This window comes from Lampris incognitus, chromosome 15 (assembly GCF_029633865.1).
Source record: "Lampris incognitus isolate fLamInc1 chromosome 15, fLamInc1.hap2, whole genome shotgun sequence".
In the NCBI taxonomy this organism is placed as follows: Eukaryota; Metazoa; Chordata; class Actinopteri; order Lampriformes; family Lampridae; genus Lampris; species Lampris incognitus.
This window is the reverse complement of record NC_079225.1, coordinates 48,843,665-48,862,217: the sequence shown is the minus strand read 5'-3', so window position 1 is coordinate 48,862,217 and position 18,553 is coordinate 48,843,665. Positions and strand designations below refer to the sequence as shown.

The 18,553-nt window shown below is 42.3% G+C and overlaps 2 protein-coding genes across 4 annotated transcripts in view; both read left to right on the top strand.

Moving 5' to 3' along the window:
• Positions 1-1,819, top strand: part of cep170bb (centrosomal protein 170Bb) — a 66,119-nt gene extending 64,300 nt beyond the window's left edge. The window contains exon 18 of the mRNA XM_056294248.1: positions 1,623-1,819. Within this exon, the coding sequence (XP_056150223.1) occupies positions 1,623-1,819 (197 nt within the window). The remainder of the gene's footprint in view (positions 1-1,622) is intronic.
• Positions 1,820-14,228: 12,409 nt separating this feature from the next.
• The window catches only part of LOC130125256 (kunitz-type protease inhibitor 1-like), a 44,348-nt gene continuing 40,023 nt past the window's right edge, over positions 14,229-18,553 (top strand). For all 3 annotated transcript variants that reach the window (XM_056294780.1, XM_056294779.1, XM_056294778.1), the window contains exon 1: positions 14,229-15,035. In XM_056294780.1, the coding sequence (XP_056150755.1) occupies positions 14,657-15,035 (379 nt within the window). In that variant the 5' untranslated portion in view covers positions 14,229-14,656. The remainder of the gene's footprint in view (positions 15,036-18,553) is intronic.

Sequence of the window (18,553 nt, the reverse complement as noted above, 5' to 3'; positions counted from 1 at the left end):
ATTATGATACTTGGAAGTCACATGATGATACTTAATAGTCATATTATGATACTTACTGGTAACATTACGATACTTACTAGTCATATAATGACACTTACTAGTCATATTATAATCACTCGTTATGCTATTTACTAGTCATATAATATGTTTATTAGTCGTATTATATTCACTCGTTATGCTATTTACTAGTCATATAATATGTTTGTTAGTCATATTAGAATATTTCCCACTTAGCCCATTATCAACGTGGCGGCTACGTGTTTGCGCTCATCTAGCTCAGCATTATCTGGCTTAATGAATTTCACTTTTACACAAAACTGTTTAATTAATTATGACATAATTTTGCATTGCTATCTAAATACACAACACAGTTTCATATGTGTACCAGAATATGATTGATTTGGTTTTTGTTGTGGATATTTAAGCTAAGATTTAGACGTTTACTAGACTTTCCCCTTTCAACCAAACTATGAATTAAAACAGAAGTATTTTAAAGTATTTAGCACAATTTAATGGATTCGTGTTGTGTATCTTAGACTGGTAAAGTTGTTCTGGCAATATATAATGATGTAGTAGTTGAACGGCTTGGTCTAAAAGTGGGCTACATTTAGCAGGGATGTCGGTCTGAGCTAGGTGAGAGCTAATGAGTAGCCGGCATGTTGAAATCAGGTTATCAGCTCAGTGGGTTATCAGCTGAATGGATTATCAGCTCAGTAGGTTATCAGCTCAGTAGGTTATTAGCTCAGTGGGATATAAGCTCGGTAGGTTATCAGATCAGTAGGTTATCAGCTCAGTGGGATATAAGCTCAGTGGGTTATCAGCTCAGTAGGTTATCAGCTCAGTAGGTTATCAGCTCAGTAGGTTATCAGATCAGTAGGTTATCAGCTCAGTGGGATATAAGCTCGGTAGGTTATCAGCTCAGTGGGATATAAGCTCAGTGGGTTATCAGCTCAGTAGGTTATCAGCTCAGTAGGTTATCAGCTCAGTAGGTTATCAGCTCAATGGATTATCAGCTCAGTAGGTTATCAGCTCAGTAGGTTATCAGCTCAGTGGGTTATCAGCTCAGTAGGTTATCAGCTCAGTGGGTTATCAGCTCGGTAGGTTATCAGCTCAGTAGGTTATCAGCTCAGTGGGTTATTGGTCATATGTTTCAGGACAGCTAAAGTATTACACAGACAATCTTTCATTGGTGGCACAGTGGCGCAGTGGTTAGTGTTGTTGCCTCACAGTAAGAAGGTCCTGGGTTCAAATACCAAGGTAGTCCAATCTTGGGGGTCATCCCAGGTCATCCTGTGTGGACTTTGCATGTTCTCCCCGAGTCTGCAGTGGGGTTTTCTCCGGGTGCTCCAGTTTCCCCCACCATTAAAAAGACATGCATGTTAGGATTAGTACTCCTGTCTATGCCCCTGACCAAGGCATGGCAAGACCAATTGGAGTTGGTCCCCTGGTGCAGCATGGCGGCTGCCTACAGCTCCTAGCTACACAGCTAGGATGGGTTAAATGCAGAGAGGAATTTCCCTACGGGGATCGATAAAGTATATCAGAAAAATATATAATCCTATAACTGGCATGAGCGTTATTTCCCTGTTGTATTTAGAAATGTCCTTTTCTTCTGGCTTTAGTCATCAACACCATTGTTGAACCTGGTGGGGGTCTTCAGACGGGAGCTGTGGGACCTGCATCTCTTGCCCAGACTCGGCCTTCGTCCCAAGAGAAAAAAACTGCCACCAAGCCAGCGGCAACCCGAGCCCGCGGGAGTCCTCCTGCTTCCAACACCAATGAAAGCACCAAGCGGTCACCTCGCCACCACATGGCCTGAACAGGCCACCGTAGCGGCTCTCAACATGTCTGTTCACACCGCAAGCAACCATCACTCTGCCCTTTGGCCTCTGACCTCCATGACTGGCTGTAGCACTAAAAGTGCTGCAGCGCTAGGCAGGACATGTAGCAGTGCTGGTGTGTGACTGGCTGTCAGTGATGTCACTTAAATATTTGGTTAGAACCAGTAAGAAAACCCAAGAGAGACCAGGTGGGAGCGACTAGCCATGGTTTGTCTGTAGCTGCTGGTGGTGTGAACACACAAGGAGATTCCTTCATATGCATCTCCAGTGGCATCAGTGTAACTGAACCCACTATTTAGAGTTGCTTCCACATCGCACAAGTTCAGCAAAATTTAAGCAAAGCTCTGAAAAAGAAGCTGTGACTAGTTGCTCGTAAGAGGACCATGTAGAAAATGATGTTGGTCATGTCTTCTTGTGCTTTGATAATCCGTTGCTGCGTGGCGTTTGAGCAGATTGTAGATTGTGTCAGTGAGAAGCTTGTAAATATTTCTATGGAGAGAAGCCTGCCGTGCTATGAGAGAGTCAGTACTGGTCTGTGATTGTCTGTATTTTCTGAATGTTCGTGTCGCTGGAAGGTCTCACGCTCCAGAAGCTTCAGACTAGAGGTGGTCACTTGTTATTTGCTGATTTCTCGACGAGTGTGTAAAAGTATGAGTGTGCGAAAGTACACCAGATTTGCTTCAGCTGAATGTTGAGTACAGAATGTCAGAATACTCAGCCAATGTCTGTGGCTTCAAACACAAAACTTCAAACCAGAAAACTGCGACAACAAACATCCTCAACACAAAACCTGTGTATCAGAGTGGATGAAGCTGAGCCGAGGCAGACTTCCTGTTAGATGGCTGAGTCATCAATGCTGAAATCAGACAGTCCCGCCCTTCATCACAGCTGTCATGAGTAAAATAACAGCAGCGCATGTTTCGGGTGAATGAGCAGAGTCAGTGTGTGTGAATTCAGCCCCGTATGAATGGCATGTGGTCTTAGAAGGTTTCGTGTAGTTGTGTGTTGGTGGTGTGGATAAGGAGTCGATACGTACCATTTACGGCATCCAACATATGACAGTACTGCAAACATCAGTGACAGTGAACAAAGTCCTGATCCTTGAAGATGAAGGCAGGTTTCCATATGCCTGCATCATGTTAATGCTTGCTCTGTGATGTCACTTCCTTTTTTCCACTTTATTTGTTCAACGAATGCACAGGAACATGGAATTAAACATTACAGGGATAACCAAACACACAAAGACGTTTTGAATTGATGCATAAGTGAAGACAAAGTGTAATACATTCAGACTGAGCTGAAGTAGTTCAAGGCAGGGTAGGGTATAGTCTCCAAGACATGTGGGCGTATAGACATACCGACTTCCTTGACAAAACAATCCCTTCACCCCCGCTGCCATTCTGCTGCGTCTCAGCCACCTTGCGTCACCTGAGCCCTCTCTAAAGCAGTGATTGGGCCGACCACTGTTTGAATGGGCCACACCCAAAGAAGAAGAAGACCTTGGTCTTGTTCACAGTACCGGGTAGGGTTTCCCCAGTCATTACTAGGACTGTAAGAGTGTGTTAAGTCTTTACTAACGTCTTCGTATTAACTAGTAAGTAATCAGCTAGTGATTTACTAATTTGGGTTGCACCATTCAAACGTTGGGAATGTGGTAGCTGGTAAAGTCTTAGTAATGTGTAAATCTGTTGCTAGGCAGGCATCACAGCAGCCCCCAATCACAAACTCTTTACACTATGAATATGGAACCGCATACCTAACCTCACAAAGGCGTCCATATCATCTTATAAATCTAGACAATACAGTCTATATCATGTAAGTCATGCTTCTTCTTCTTCTTCTTCTTCTTCTTCTTTCGGCTTGTTCCCTGTTTCTCAGGGGTCCCCACAGCGGATTTTTGCCCTCCATAGCTTTCTGTCTGACACATCCCTCTCCCGCAGTCCAACCCTCATTGGGTCCTCCTCTATCTGGTCTCTCCGTCTTATTCTTGGTCTTCCTTTTTCTTTTGCCAGGTATTCCCAGGTCCAATGCCTTCTTTCCTATATAGTCCATGCCTCCTCTCTGTACATGTCCAAACCATCTGAATCTTATCTCTCTCAACTTCTCATCCATTCCTCTGATCTTGAACACAGCTCCCACTTCGTCATTTCTCTTTCAGTCTTTTTTAGTCACTCCCCAGGACCAACGCAACATGTTTATTTCTGCTACCTGTAATGTAGGTTCTAGTCTCTCTGCTGCTGTCACTGCTTCCATACTATACAGCATGGCAGGTCTAACCATTGATTTGTATACCTTGCCCCTTACCCTCAATGGCATTCTTTTACTCCAGCTACCTTTCATCATGAACTCCACCCAGATGGTGTCCTTTTCTTGACTTCCTTCTTACCACCGCCTTCTGTCTCTATTTTTGATCCTATGTACTTGAATTCGATAACATCTGGGACATCTTCCCCGCCTAAGGTCAATCCTGGCTTTCTACTTGCTGATTTATACACAAGTACTGTCTTTGTTCTGCCGATCTTTAGTCCTCTGATCTCTAGCACTTCATTCTTCAAGATCTCTCTCCAACCTTTCCCTGTCCTCATTTGCTAGCATGATGTCATCAGCAAACATCACGCTCCATGGTGGCTCTTTCTTAAGATGTTCTGTGAGGGTGTCTGTCAGTATCAGAAATAGGAAAGGGCTCAACGCCGATCCTTGATGCAGTCAAGTCCTACCTCTATGTCAAACTCGTTTGTTGTTCCCACTGCACATCGAACTACAGTCTTACAGTCGATGTACATGTCCTTAATCATGCTGATGTAATTTTCTGCCACTCCCTTCGCTCTCAGGCAATACCACAGCTCCTCTCTTGGTACTCTGTCATATGCCTTCTCCAAATCAATAAATACGCAGTGCAATTCTTTCTGTCCTTCAATGTATTCTCCAGCTGAGGTCCTGAGTACAAATATCGCTTATGTGGTACTTCTTCCAGGCGTGAATCCAGATTGTTCTTTCCCTATAGTCACTTCCTTCCTAAGTCTCACTTCAACCACTCTCTCCCATAGCTTCATTGTATGTCCCGTCAATTTTATCTCTCTGTAGTTGTTACATCTTTGAGCATCACCTTTTTTCTTGTAAATTGGTACCGGTATGCTCTTTCTCCATTCATCTGGTATTTCCCAGTCTGTATTATGGCGCTGAAGAGTCTAGTCAGGAACTCTATGCCAGTATTGCCTAAATATTTCCTGACTTCTGCTGGTATATTGTCCAGTCCCACAGCTTTTCTATTTTTCACTCGTTGCAACACTTTTATCACCTCATCCCTTGTAATCTCTCCCACGTCCTCTTCGTTCCTTGGTGGTTCATCTGTCCTTCATTCTCTGTTGTTCTCTTCATTCATTTGGTGACAGAAATAATCCCTCCATCTCTGTAAGATATCCTATATTTTTTGAGCATACTCTTCCATCTGCGTCCTTGATCAGTTTTACTTGTTCAACATCCTTGCTTGCTCTGTCACTCCGTTTGGCTATTCATATATATATATATATATGTGTGTGTGTGTGTGTATGCATATAGTATATATATATATACATATATATATAAACACAGGTACAGGAAAAAAAGTTTACTACATTGCAGTACAGGCCTGTTTGGTGCGTGGTGCACTCATCATCACCTGCTAATGTGGTTCAACAAAGAATCACACAGCTTGTGTTGCCCAGCGTCACGCCCCTCATTTCGGTTGGACAGCAACCAATCAGATGAGAAAAAAATTCAAATTATAACAACCAATGGGGTAGGTAGTTATGATGCACAGCAACCAATGGAGGGGTAGAAAACATTACACCCAGTGGGGTAAGGGGCTGGGGCTTGTTTTGAAAAAGCATTTAAAGGGCACTGTTGAAATGGCCTACATTTAAATATAACAAGGTAATTTATGTAAATCATATAGTGGGGTGGTGTTGGGGCACAGTTGGAAGGACAGACAGTTCTTATATATATATATATATATATATATATATATATACACACACACACACACATACACACACATTGACGGTTGCAGAAAAAAACGCTATACATATACATATATATATATATGTATGTATGTATATGTATATATACATATGTATCTATCTATCTTTCACACACACGTATATGTATACACACACATATATATATATACACACACACATGTATGTATATATATATACGTATATATATATATACACACACACACACACACACATACATATACATATTTATCAACACAGATACAGGAAAATACTCCGCTCCTCATTAGTTGAGCACTTATAACACCATTGACGGGATGTAAGACACATGCTCGCCTCATTTTCAAACAATAGTCTCAAACAGTTTAAGCTGGTCATTGTTATGTTTGTTCCAGTTCAAGTTTGGTCTATTTGTGTTATTGCTGTTGTGTTGATAAAACACTACAGTTCACCACTAGCTTAATCCAATGGCTACGCCTCCTAGCTGCTATGTTTAACAAATTAGCAACAACTAAGTTCTTAGTAATGACAAGTAGGAGTGGTGCAACCCGTTTTTACTTAGTGTGGTGCAAAATTGCATTTAGTAAAGACTTATGTGACAACTAGATTAAGTAAGGATTTACACACAACTGGTGCAACCGGCTGCTGGACAAAAGTGGAAACTGCAGTTTTTCTGAAAGTGGATTAATGCTCTTTAAACTGTAGGATGATGATAGTGGTCATAAAGGGGTGAGTTGGAAGTGGTGCTGTTTTAGCATATTAAACCTACTGGTATTTTATCATCTCTACTATCCTTCTGTTCAGACCCTCACATCTGGTTAGACATGTAATTCTTCGGTTCAGACCCTCACATCTGGTTCGACATGCAATTCTTCTGGTCAGACCCTCACATCTGGTTAGACATGCAATTCTTCTGTTCAGACCCTCACATCTGTTTAGAGATGTAATTCTTCTGTTCAGACCCTCACATCTGGTTAGACATGTAATTCTTCTGTTCAGACCCTCACATCTGGTTATACATGTAATTCTTCTGTTCAGACCCTCACATCTGGTTAGACATGTAGTTCTTCTGTTCAGACCCTCACATCTGGTTAGAGATGTAATTCTTCTGTTCAGACCCTCACATCTGGTTAGACATGTAATTCTTCTGTTCAGACCCTCACATCTGGTTAGACATGCAATTCTTCTGTTCAGACCCTCACATCTGGTTATACATGCAATTCTTCTGTTCAGACCCTCACATCTGGTTCAACATGCAATTCTTCTGTTCAGACCCTCACATCTGGTTGTACATGTAATTCTTCTGTTCAGACCCTCACATCTGGTTCGACATGCAATTCTTCTGTTCAGACCCTCACATCTGGTTGTACATGTAATTCTTCTGTTCAGACCCTCACATCTGGTTCGACATGCAATTCTTCTGTTCAGACCCTCACATTTGGTTGTACATGCAATTCTTCTGTTCAGACCCTCACATCTGTTTAGAGATGTAATTCTTCTGTTCAGACCCTCACATCTGGTTAGACATGTAATTCTTCTGTTCAGACCCTCACATCTGGTTATACATGTAATTCTTCTGTTCAGACCCTCACATCTGGTTAGACATGTAGTTCTTCTGTTCAGACCCTCACATCTGGTTAGAGATGTAATTCTTCTGTTCAGACCCTCACATCTGGTTAGACGTAATTCTTCTGTTCAGACCCTCACATCTGGTTAGACATGCAATTCTTCTGTTCAGACCCTCACATCTGGTTATACATGCAATTCTTCTGTTCAGACCCTCACATCTGGTTCGACATGCAATTCTTCTGTTCAGACCCTCACATCTGGTTGTACATGTAATTCTTCTGTTCAGACCCTCACATCTGGTTCGACATGCAATTCTTCTGTTCAGACCCTCACATCTGGTTGTACATGTAATTCTTCTGTTCAGACCCTCACATCTGGTTCGACATGCAATTCTTCTGTTCAGACCCTCACATCTGGTTGTACATGTAATTCTTCTGTTCAGACCCTCACATCTGGTTAGACATGCAATTCTTCTGTTCAGACCCTCACATCTGGTTATACATGTAATTCTTCTGTTCAGACCCTCACATCTGGTTAGACATGTAGTTCTTCTGTTCAGACCCTCACATCTGGTTAGAGATGTAATTCTTCTGTTCAGACCCTCACATCTGGTTAGACATGTAATTCTTCTGTTCAGACCCTCACATCTGGTTAGACATGCAATTCTTCTGTTCAGACCCTCACATCTGGTTATACATGCAATTCTTCTGTTCAGACCCTCACATCTGGTTCGACATGCAATTCTTCTGTTCAGACCCTCACATCTGGTTGTACATGCAATTCTTCTGTTCAGACCCTCACATCTGGTTAGACATGCAATTCTTCTGTTCAGACCCTCACATCTGGTTATACATGCAATTCTTCTGTTCAGACCCTCACATCTGGTTCGACATGCAATTCTTCTGTTCAGACCCTCACATCTGGTTGTACATGCAATTCTTCTGTTCAGACCCTCACATCTTGTTATACATGCAATTCTTCTGTTCAGACCCTCACATCTGGTTATACATGTGATTCTTCTGTTCAGACCCTCACATCTGGTTAGACATGCAATTCTTCTGTTCAGACCCTCACATCTTGTTATACATGCAATTCTTCTGTTCAGACCCTCACATCTGGTTAGACATGCAATTCTTCTGTTCAGACCCTCACATCTGGTTAGACATGCAATTCTTCTGTTCAGACCCTCACATCTGGTTAGACATGTAATTCTTCTGTTCAGACCCTCACATCTGGTTAGACATGTAGTTCTTCTGTTCAGACCCTCACATCTGTTTAAAGATGTAATTCTTCTGTTCAGACCCTCACATCTGGTTAGACATGTAATTCTTCTGTTCAGACCCTCACATCTGGTTATACATGCAATTCTTCTGTTCAGACCCTCACATCTGGTTCGACATGCAATTCTTCTGTTCAGACCGTCACATCTGGTTAGACATGCAATTCTTCTGTTCAGACCCTCACATCTGGTTAGACATGTAATTCTTCTGTTCAGACCGTCACATCTGGTTATACATACAATACTTCTGTTTAGACCCTCACATCTGGTTATACATACAATACTTCTGTTCAGACCCTCACATCTGGTTAGACATGCAATTCTTCTGTTCAGACCCTCACATCTGGTTAGACATGCAATTCTTCTGTTCAGACCCTCACATCTGGTTAGACATGCAATTCTTCTGTTCAGACACACTTCTGGTTAGACATGCAAACGGTCTGCATCACGACCAATGTTGTTTTTTCAAGTTGTATTTTCCAAGCAGCGGTCACTTCTTCAGCTGAATGCTTCCCTCAAGGGCTCCTTGGCTGAAGCTGTTTTAGGTCGATTTCTCATTCCTTCATGAAGCGTCCTCTGATTTTATCTGTCAACCTCCCCCTTCCAACCTGATTTTAATTTACCGTTCCCCTGTCCAAACTGGCTGTCTGATGATGGAGTATGAATGGACTTGTGACTTCATGACCTCTCATATCAGTGAGTGTTGGAGGTCTGTCTTCACTGTGTGTTGTTCACATGTTTATGTTTGATTTTAGCAGACAGCTGTACAGATGTTTCTATGTAACCGTGTTAGCTAGTTAGCTACTATGAAGAAACCGGATATTTTAAAACGTATTTTGTGAAAGTGCATGTCGACTATATCTGGAGCTGGGTGGGAGTTGAGGCTAGTTCACCAAATGTGCACTTTTTCATTTGAGAGACACCTTGAATTTCTGCTACATGCAAAGTTCCTGTCTGTCGTTTCTGCAGTCATGATGATGCTGTGGGTTTAAGCAGCCATTCAGAATGTACATGTATGTCTGTTGCCTGCCCACGCCAGACTTCTGACTGGCCGTTGCCGTGATGATGTAACTACTGCTGCTACAGGTGACCAGTCATTTGGGCTTCTTGTGTTTTACTTGATTTTGTTCAATGCATGTGAGTGCAATCCGGAGACAGACGAGGGAAAAAAAACAGGCCGAACTAATATTTACCTGCTGTGCAACCATAATCCCAGACCCTTTCTGTGGCTTTCAGCACATGACAGCTGTTTTTAAATGGAAAATGTCCTTCTGGTTATTTGTCTGTTAATGACTCTGATGCACAGACCTCTGGATTCTGACATTTCATCTACAGAATTTCTTTCTATCACCTCCTCATTTGTAATAAACTGACTTCATGCACTCGTGCTGTCAGCCTCGTCTGTAACAATACCGTACCAATCCTCTATCTAGGCTCATCCTTTAATCACGGACTCTTCACTGGTCTGTCCGTTATCCATCACAGCTTTTCTAATACAACTCTTTTTGTCAGATCTTTGTTTTATCTTTTTTATATAAAACTTTAATCTTTCAAAAAAAAAACTCAACGTAAAAATCCTGAAGATTAACATGTAAACTAACATCCTGTTTGATTCCTGCTGTCTCTGCTATGAAAGACAACATCTAACCATGAACACCAGGTCCTGCAGACTGCAGCAGTGTGAGATGTGGATGGTGGTGTCTGACAGGACTTCACCAGGGAAAATGACAGCGTGCATAGTGTTCTCATCTTCATCTCAGCAGCCAGAGGAGGAAGAAGAAGGCAGGTAGTGTTGAGTTAGAAGAAGAAGAGAAGTTGTGTCTAACCGGCAGATATGACAGAACAAGCTGGTAGAAGACCTTTAACAAACAGATAGTACTGCATCAGTAAGTACAACTCAGGTTCTACCAGGTGTTTTTATTTGTTTCTGACACATTCATCATTGACGGTCACTCGGGGTCGAGTATGGCCGTCCTCCCTCTGGATCTTCAGGTGACAGCTTTTTCCGTGGAGTGCCTGATTCACCGGCAGCCACCACACGGTCCTTGGCAGGAGGTGGCCAGAGTCCAATGGCATGAAGAAACCAAGACGATTGGGGACCACCTTCTGTTGCAGCCTTCATCCGCCTTCACTGCCGTTGTGACCTGGAGACATCTTCCACCAGTTCCACCGTTGAGGTCTTTGTTGGATCGTGCTTCGTTGAGAACCTCCCCTTGACCTGTCCATCTTGGGTGATCCTACCAGGAGCAAAACTCCGGAGAGCATAGCTCTTGGGATCAATGGTACACACAAGCTTCTCCACCACAACAAGGTGGCGATCCAGGAGAAGAATTTCTGACATAACAGCACTGCTGACTCATTCATCTGTAATGGAGCTCAGACAACACTCACCTTACCAACACCCACATAGGACACACACTGGTCCAACATCCACATAGGACACATACTGGTCCAACACCCACATAGGACACATACTGGTCCAACGCCCACATAAGAAACACACTGGTCCAACACCCACATAGGACACACACTGGTCCAACACCCACATAGGACACACACTGGTCCAACACCTACATCGGACACACACTGGTCCAACACCCACATAAGACACACACTGGTCCAACGCCGACATAAGACACACACTGGTCCAGCACCCACATAGGACACACACTGGTCCAACACCTACATAGGACACACACTGGTCCAACACCCACATAGGACACACACTGGTCCAACACCTACATAAGACACACACTGGTCCAACACCTACATAGGACACACACTGGTCCAACACCTACATAGGACACACACTGGTCCAACACCCACATAGGACACACACTGGTCCAACACCCACATAGGACACACACTGGTCCAACACCCACATAGGACACACACTGGTCCAACACCCACATAGGACACACACTGGTCTAACGCCTACATAGGACACATACTGGTCCAACGCCTACATAGGACACACACTGGTCCAACACCCATATAGGACACACACTGGTCCAACACCCACATAGGACACACACTGGTCCAACACCTACATAGGACACACACTGGTCCAACACCCACATAGGACACACACTGGTCCAGCACCCACATAGGACACACACTGGTCCAACACCTACATAGGACACACACTGGTCCAGCACCCACATAGGACACACACTGGTCCAACACCTACATAAGACACACACTGGTCCAACACCTACATAGGACACACACTGGTCCAACACCTACATAGGACACACACTGGTCCAACACCCACATAGGACACACACTGGTCCAACACCTACATAGGACACACACTGGTCCAACACCCACATAGGACACACACTGGTCCAACACCCACATAGGACACACACTGGTCCAACACCCACATAGGACACACACTGGTCCAACGCCTACATAGGACACATACTGGTCCAACGCCTACATAGGACACACACTGGTCCAACACCTACATAGGACACATACTGGTCCAACACCTACATAGGACACACACTGGTCCAACGCCTACATAGGACACATACTGGTCCAACGCCTACATAGGACACACACTGGTCCAACGCCTACATAGGACACATACTGGTCCAACGCCTACATAGGACACACACTGGTCCAACGCCTACATACAAACATACATGTCTGTATGTCTGTCTGTATATGTGCTGTGTATCTGTTTGTATCTTCTCTATATCGTCTGTATCTCTGTCTGTATGTCTGTCTGTATATGTGCTGTCTATCTGACTGTATATATATCTGTGTGTCTATCTGATATGTCTGTATATCTGTCTGTATATCTGTTTATGTCTGTCTGTATGTCTGTCTGTATATCTGTCTGTATGTTTGTCTGTATATCTGTATATCTGACTGTATGTCTGTATATCTGTTTATGTCTGACTGTATGTCTGTCTATATATCTGACTGTATGTTTGTCTGTATATCCGACTATGTCTGTCTGACTGTACGTCTGCCTGTGTTTGTCTGTATATCTGACTGTATATCTGACTGTATGTCTGTCTGTATATCTGACTGTATATGTCTGTATATCTGACTGTATGTGTCTGTATGTCTGTCTGTATGTGTCTGTATGTCTGACTGTATGTCTGTCTGTATGTCTGGCTGTATATCTGTCTGCCTGTGTTTGTCTGTATATCTGACTGTATGTCTGTCTGTATGTGTCTGTATATCTGACTGTATATGTCTGTATATCTGACTGTATATCTGTCTGTATGTGTCTGTATGTCTGACTGTATGTCTGTCTGTATGTCTGGCTGTATATCTGTCTGCCTGTGTTTGTCTGTATATCTGACTGTATGTCTGACTGTATGTCTGTCTGTCTGTATATCTGTCTGTATGTTTGTATATATATCTGTTTATGTCTGACTGTATGTCGGTATATCTGTTTATGTCTGACTGTATGTCTGTCTATATATCTGTCTGTATGTTTGTCAGTATATCTGTCTGTATGTCTGACTGTATGTCTGTCTACATGTCTGTCTGTATGTCTGACTGTATATCTGTCTGTATGTCTGACTGTATATATGACTGTATATATGTCTATGTCTGACTGTATGTCTAACGGTATGTCTGTCTGTATATATGACTGTATGTCTGACTGTATATCTGCTGTATATATGTCTATGTCTGTATATATGTCTGTATATATATAACTGTATGTCTGTCTGTATGTTTGTCTGTATATATGACTGTATGTCTGACTGTATATATGTCTATGTCTGTCTGTATGTCTGTCTGTATATATAACTGTATGTCTGTCTGTATGTCTGACTGTATGTCTGACTGTATATCTGTCTGTATGTCTGACTGTATATCTGCTGTATATATGTCTGTATGTCTGTCTGTATATATAACTGTATGTCTGTCTGTATATCTGTCTGTATGTCTGTCTGTATGTCTGACTGTATATCTGTTGTATATATGTCTGTATGTCTGTCTGTATATATAACTGTATGTCTGTCTGTATATCTGTCTGTATGTCTGTCTGTATGTCTGACTGTATATCTGTTGTATATATGTCTGTATGTCTGTCTGTATATATAACTGTATGTCTGACTGTATATCTGTTGTATATATGTCTGTATATCTGTCTGTATATATGTCTGTATGTCTGACTGTATGTCTACATAAATAACTAAATGATGTCATCTATTGGCTGTCACTGTCACACCACTGGAGTCTGTGTCGAGCCTGTAAGTTTGGTTTTGTGTCATTCCAGCTCCCAAAGCAAAACACACTGCTCACACAACCTGACTGGTGGCACAGTTGTAACAAAGTGTTTAGCCAGCAGAGGGCGCTGTTTAACCAAATACAAACACTTTCTCTGCCATCTTCCCCAAACAGGGATGACTAACTTCAAGCCGTTTGGAATAAAATGCTCTGGACTCGTTTGACGGCTTCGGTGAAACGCCGCACCCCGTGACGTCACCACACGGTGCCGTTCCACCCAACTTCCGGAGTCTGTCTGCAGATGAGACACACCTGAGAGTGTCATGCAAACAAGCAGTTGGGCAGGAGAGCTTTCAGACAGCAGGACGTGGTGGTGGTCTGGGTCTGGGTCTGGGTCCTGTCTCCTCCTGAGCTCCGAGAGGCCTTCCTGGGTCAGGTGATCTTCCCTGTGGACACACACTGACCTTTCATGACGTCTGCGGGTGTTCGGACAGTTTCCCGTGTGTAGTAACGGAGGGGGGAGGCGCGGAGCGCCCGGCTCGCAGGTTCCTTTCTTCCGGTCTTCCTTTGTTCTCCGGGTGTTTGTCTTCCGGTCTTCCTTTGTTCTCCGGGTGTTTGTCTTCCGGTCTTCCTTTGTTCTCCGGGTGTTTGTCTTCCGGTCTTCCTTTGTTCTCCGGGTGGTTTGTCTTCCGGTCTTCCTTTGTTCTCCGGGTGGTTTGTCTTCCGGTCTTCCGGTCTTCCTTTCTTCTCCGGGTGTTTGTCCTCCACATGAGATGCGGCCATCCCAGTCCTCGGTCGTGCGCTGCGGCGCTCTGCTCCTCCTGTCGGCCTGCTGGCTGCACCCCGCGCGGGCGGCGCTGCGGGACTTCGTGCTGGACATGGAGGACGCGGTGGGCGGAGGCGCCGCCCTGCTCCGCTCGCCCGCCGCCGGCACGCAGGGGGCGTGCAGGAGCGCCTGCCTCCGGGAGCCGCGGTGTAACGTGGCCGTGATGGAGAGGAGCGGCGAGGAAGAGTCCGTGACGAGCTGCGCCCTCTTCACCTGTCTCTACAGAGGCAGGTTCGTGTGCAGGTTCGTGAGGAAGACGGGCTTCACCAGCTACGTCCGCACCTCCACCTATAAGACCTACCTGGAGGCCCCGCACGGCGTGTCCGGTATGAACCCCTCCCTGCAGAACACCCTCATATCAAACGCACCCTGACCACAGCTCCACCTCAGCCACGAGCCACTCCGCCTGACTCACCAGGTACACGTGTCATGTAGCCATGGAGACAGGGACACGTGACTCTGGTCGAATCTAAAATGCAAACGGAAAGAGAAGGTGTGACAGGTGAGATGGCGGCTAGAGTCAGGGGGCGTTTCACAATGGCCGCCTTTCAGAGACGGGACTCGTCCTTCTTAAGCAAAACCCCCAACCCACTCAAGCACAGAACGAGGCAGAACCCGAACCGAACCATTTCCAAACTAACAGGATATAAGCGACAACACGATACAGAACAAGCTTGTACAAAAACCAGGATGGCAGGCAGCTTATACTGTACAGAATATACTGTAGACTATATCAAATACCCTGTAGAATACATCAACTATACCTGAATACATGCAATATACTGTAGACTATATCAACTATACCTGAATACATGAAATATACTCTAGACTATATCAACTATACCTGAATACATGAAATATACTGTAGACTATATCAAATACACTGTAGAATACATCAACTATACCTGAATACATGCAATATACTGTAGACTATATCAAATACCCTGTAGAATACATCAACTATACCTGAATACATGCAATATACTGTAGACTATATCAAATACACTGTAGAATACATCAACTATACCTGAATACATGCAATATACTGTAGACTATATCAAATACACTGTAGAATACATCAACTATACCTGAATACATGCAATATACTGTAGACTATATCAAATACACTGTAGAATACATCAACTATACCTGAATACATGAAATATACTGTAGACTATATCAAATACACTGTAGAATACATGAAATATACTGTAGACTATATCAAATATACTGTAGAATACATCATATATACTGTGGAATATATCAAATATACTGTAGAATATATGAAATATACTGTAGAATACATCAAATATACCTGAATATACTGTAGAATATATCAAATAGAATATATCAAATACACTTGAATACATGACATATACTGTAGAATATATTAAATATACCTGAATACATGAAATATACTGTAGAATATATAAAATGTACTGTAGAATATATAAAATATACCTGAATACATGAAATATACTGTAGAATATATCAAATATAATGTAGAATATATCAAATATACTGTAGAATATATCAAATATACCTGAATACATGGAATATACTGTAGAATATATCAATATACTGTAGAATATATCAAATATATCTGAATACATGGAATATATTAAATATACTGTAGAATATATCATATATACTGTGGAATATATCAAATATACCTGAATACATGAAATATACTGTAGAATATATTAAATATACTGTACAATACATGAAATATCCTGTAGAATATAAGAAATTTACCTGAATACATTAAATATCCTGTAGAACAATAGAAATATACCTGAATATATGAAATATAACGTAGAATACATGAAATACACCTGAATACATGAAATATCCTGTAGAAGATATGAAATATACCTGAATACATGAAAAATACTGTAGAATAAATGAAATATACTGTAGAATATATTAAATATACTGTAGAATACACCAAATATACCTGAGTACATGGAATATGCTGTAGAATATATCAATATACTGTAGAATATATCAAATATATCTGAATACATGGAATATATCAATATACTGTAGAATATATCAAATATACTGTAGAATACATCAAATATACCTGAATATACTGTAGAATATATCAAATAGAATATATCAAATACACTTGAATACATGAAATATACTGTAGAATATATCAAATATACCTGAATACATTAAATATACTGTAGACTATATCAAATATACCTGAATACATGAAATATACTGTAGAATGTATGACATATACAGTGCTGCTTGAAAGTTTGTGAACCTTCCAGACATGGTCACTGTTTTTGTAAAAAACATTAAAATAATCTTATTACACATACATCCAAATCCCAATTTGTAAAGCACACCTTCCAAATAATGGACACACACGCAAAAAGAGATATTTTCATTATTTAATTCAACAAAGGTGGTTTATTTCACAAAAACTGAACATTTAACATGTGCAAAAGTATGTGAACCCTTGTATTAGTAGCTTGTGGCTCCTCCTTTTGCAGCCATCACTTCAACCAAACGTCTTCTGTAACCACTAACCAGTCTCTCACATCTGCTTATGGGGCTTTTTGCCCACTCCTCCTTGCAGAACTCAGCCAGTTGAGAGAGGTTGGAGGGACATCTGGTATGTACCAACTTCTTCAGGTCTCGCCACAACATTTCAATTGGATTAAGGTCCGGACTTTGACTGGGCCAATCCAGAGTACGAATCCTCTTTCTCTGAAGCCATTCCTTTGTAGTTCTGCTGGAATGCTTTGGGTCATTGTCTTGTTGCATAATCCATTTTCGTCCCAGCTTCAACTCCCTGACTGATGGCAGGAGATTCTGGTCAAGAATTTGTTGATATGCCGGAGAATTCATGGTTCCTTGGATAATATGGAGTCGTCCAGGTCCAGAAGCAGAAAAGCAGCCCCAGACCTTCACATTTCCACCACCATGCTTCACTGTTGGGAGGAGGTTCTTTTCTTCATATGCAGTGTTGGCTTTTCTCCAAACATGTTGGTTTTGATTGTGACCAAATAATTCTATTTTGGACTCGTCTGTTCAGAGAATGGACTTCCAGAAGGTCTCTGGTTTGTCCAAGTGCTCTCTGGCAAAGTTGAAATGGGCAGCTTTGTTCTTTTTTGAGAGCAGAGGCTTCCTTCTAGCAACCCTCCCATGAATGTCATGGCTATTCAATTTTCGTCTGATTGTAGACGCATGCACATTTGTCCCAGATGCTACCAGAGAGGTCTGCAACTCTCTAGAGGTGATGTGTGGGTTGGCCTTTACCTGATTTATTATTTTTCTGGTGCTTCTGGGTGATAGTTCTGATGGGCGTCCACTTCTAGGCAGAGTTGCTGTCATGTTGAAGGCCCTCCATTTGTAAATTATTTGTCTTATAGTGGATGGATGGAGCTGGAATCTCTTGGAGATGGTCTTATATCCCTCCCCAGACTGATGGGCTGTCACTACCCTCTTCTTTATGTCCTCGGATATCTCCTTTGCTCTCGGCATTGTTGATTTGTATGGGACCACAGTGGTTTGGTTGGTTTCCTCTCTCTTTTAATTAGTGCAGGCCAAACCCTTTCCCCAGGATGTCTCATTTCATTGGTCTGCTTAAATGATTAATTAAGCACCCAAATGTGTTTCACCCGAGTCTGTTACCTGCTTGACTGAACCAATGCAGCTGGGGGTTCACTTACTTTTGCACATACACTAATTCCATGTTTCATGTAGTTTTTGGGCTACTTAAACAAGTCCCACTAAACAAGTACATGCAACTGATAAACATACATCTGACATTTCATACATAAAAACTGGTGATGATAGAATAAGAAAATCATGGTAAAACAACAGA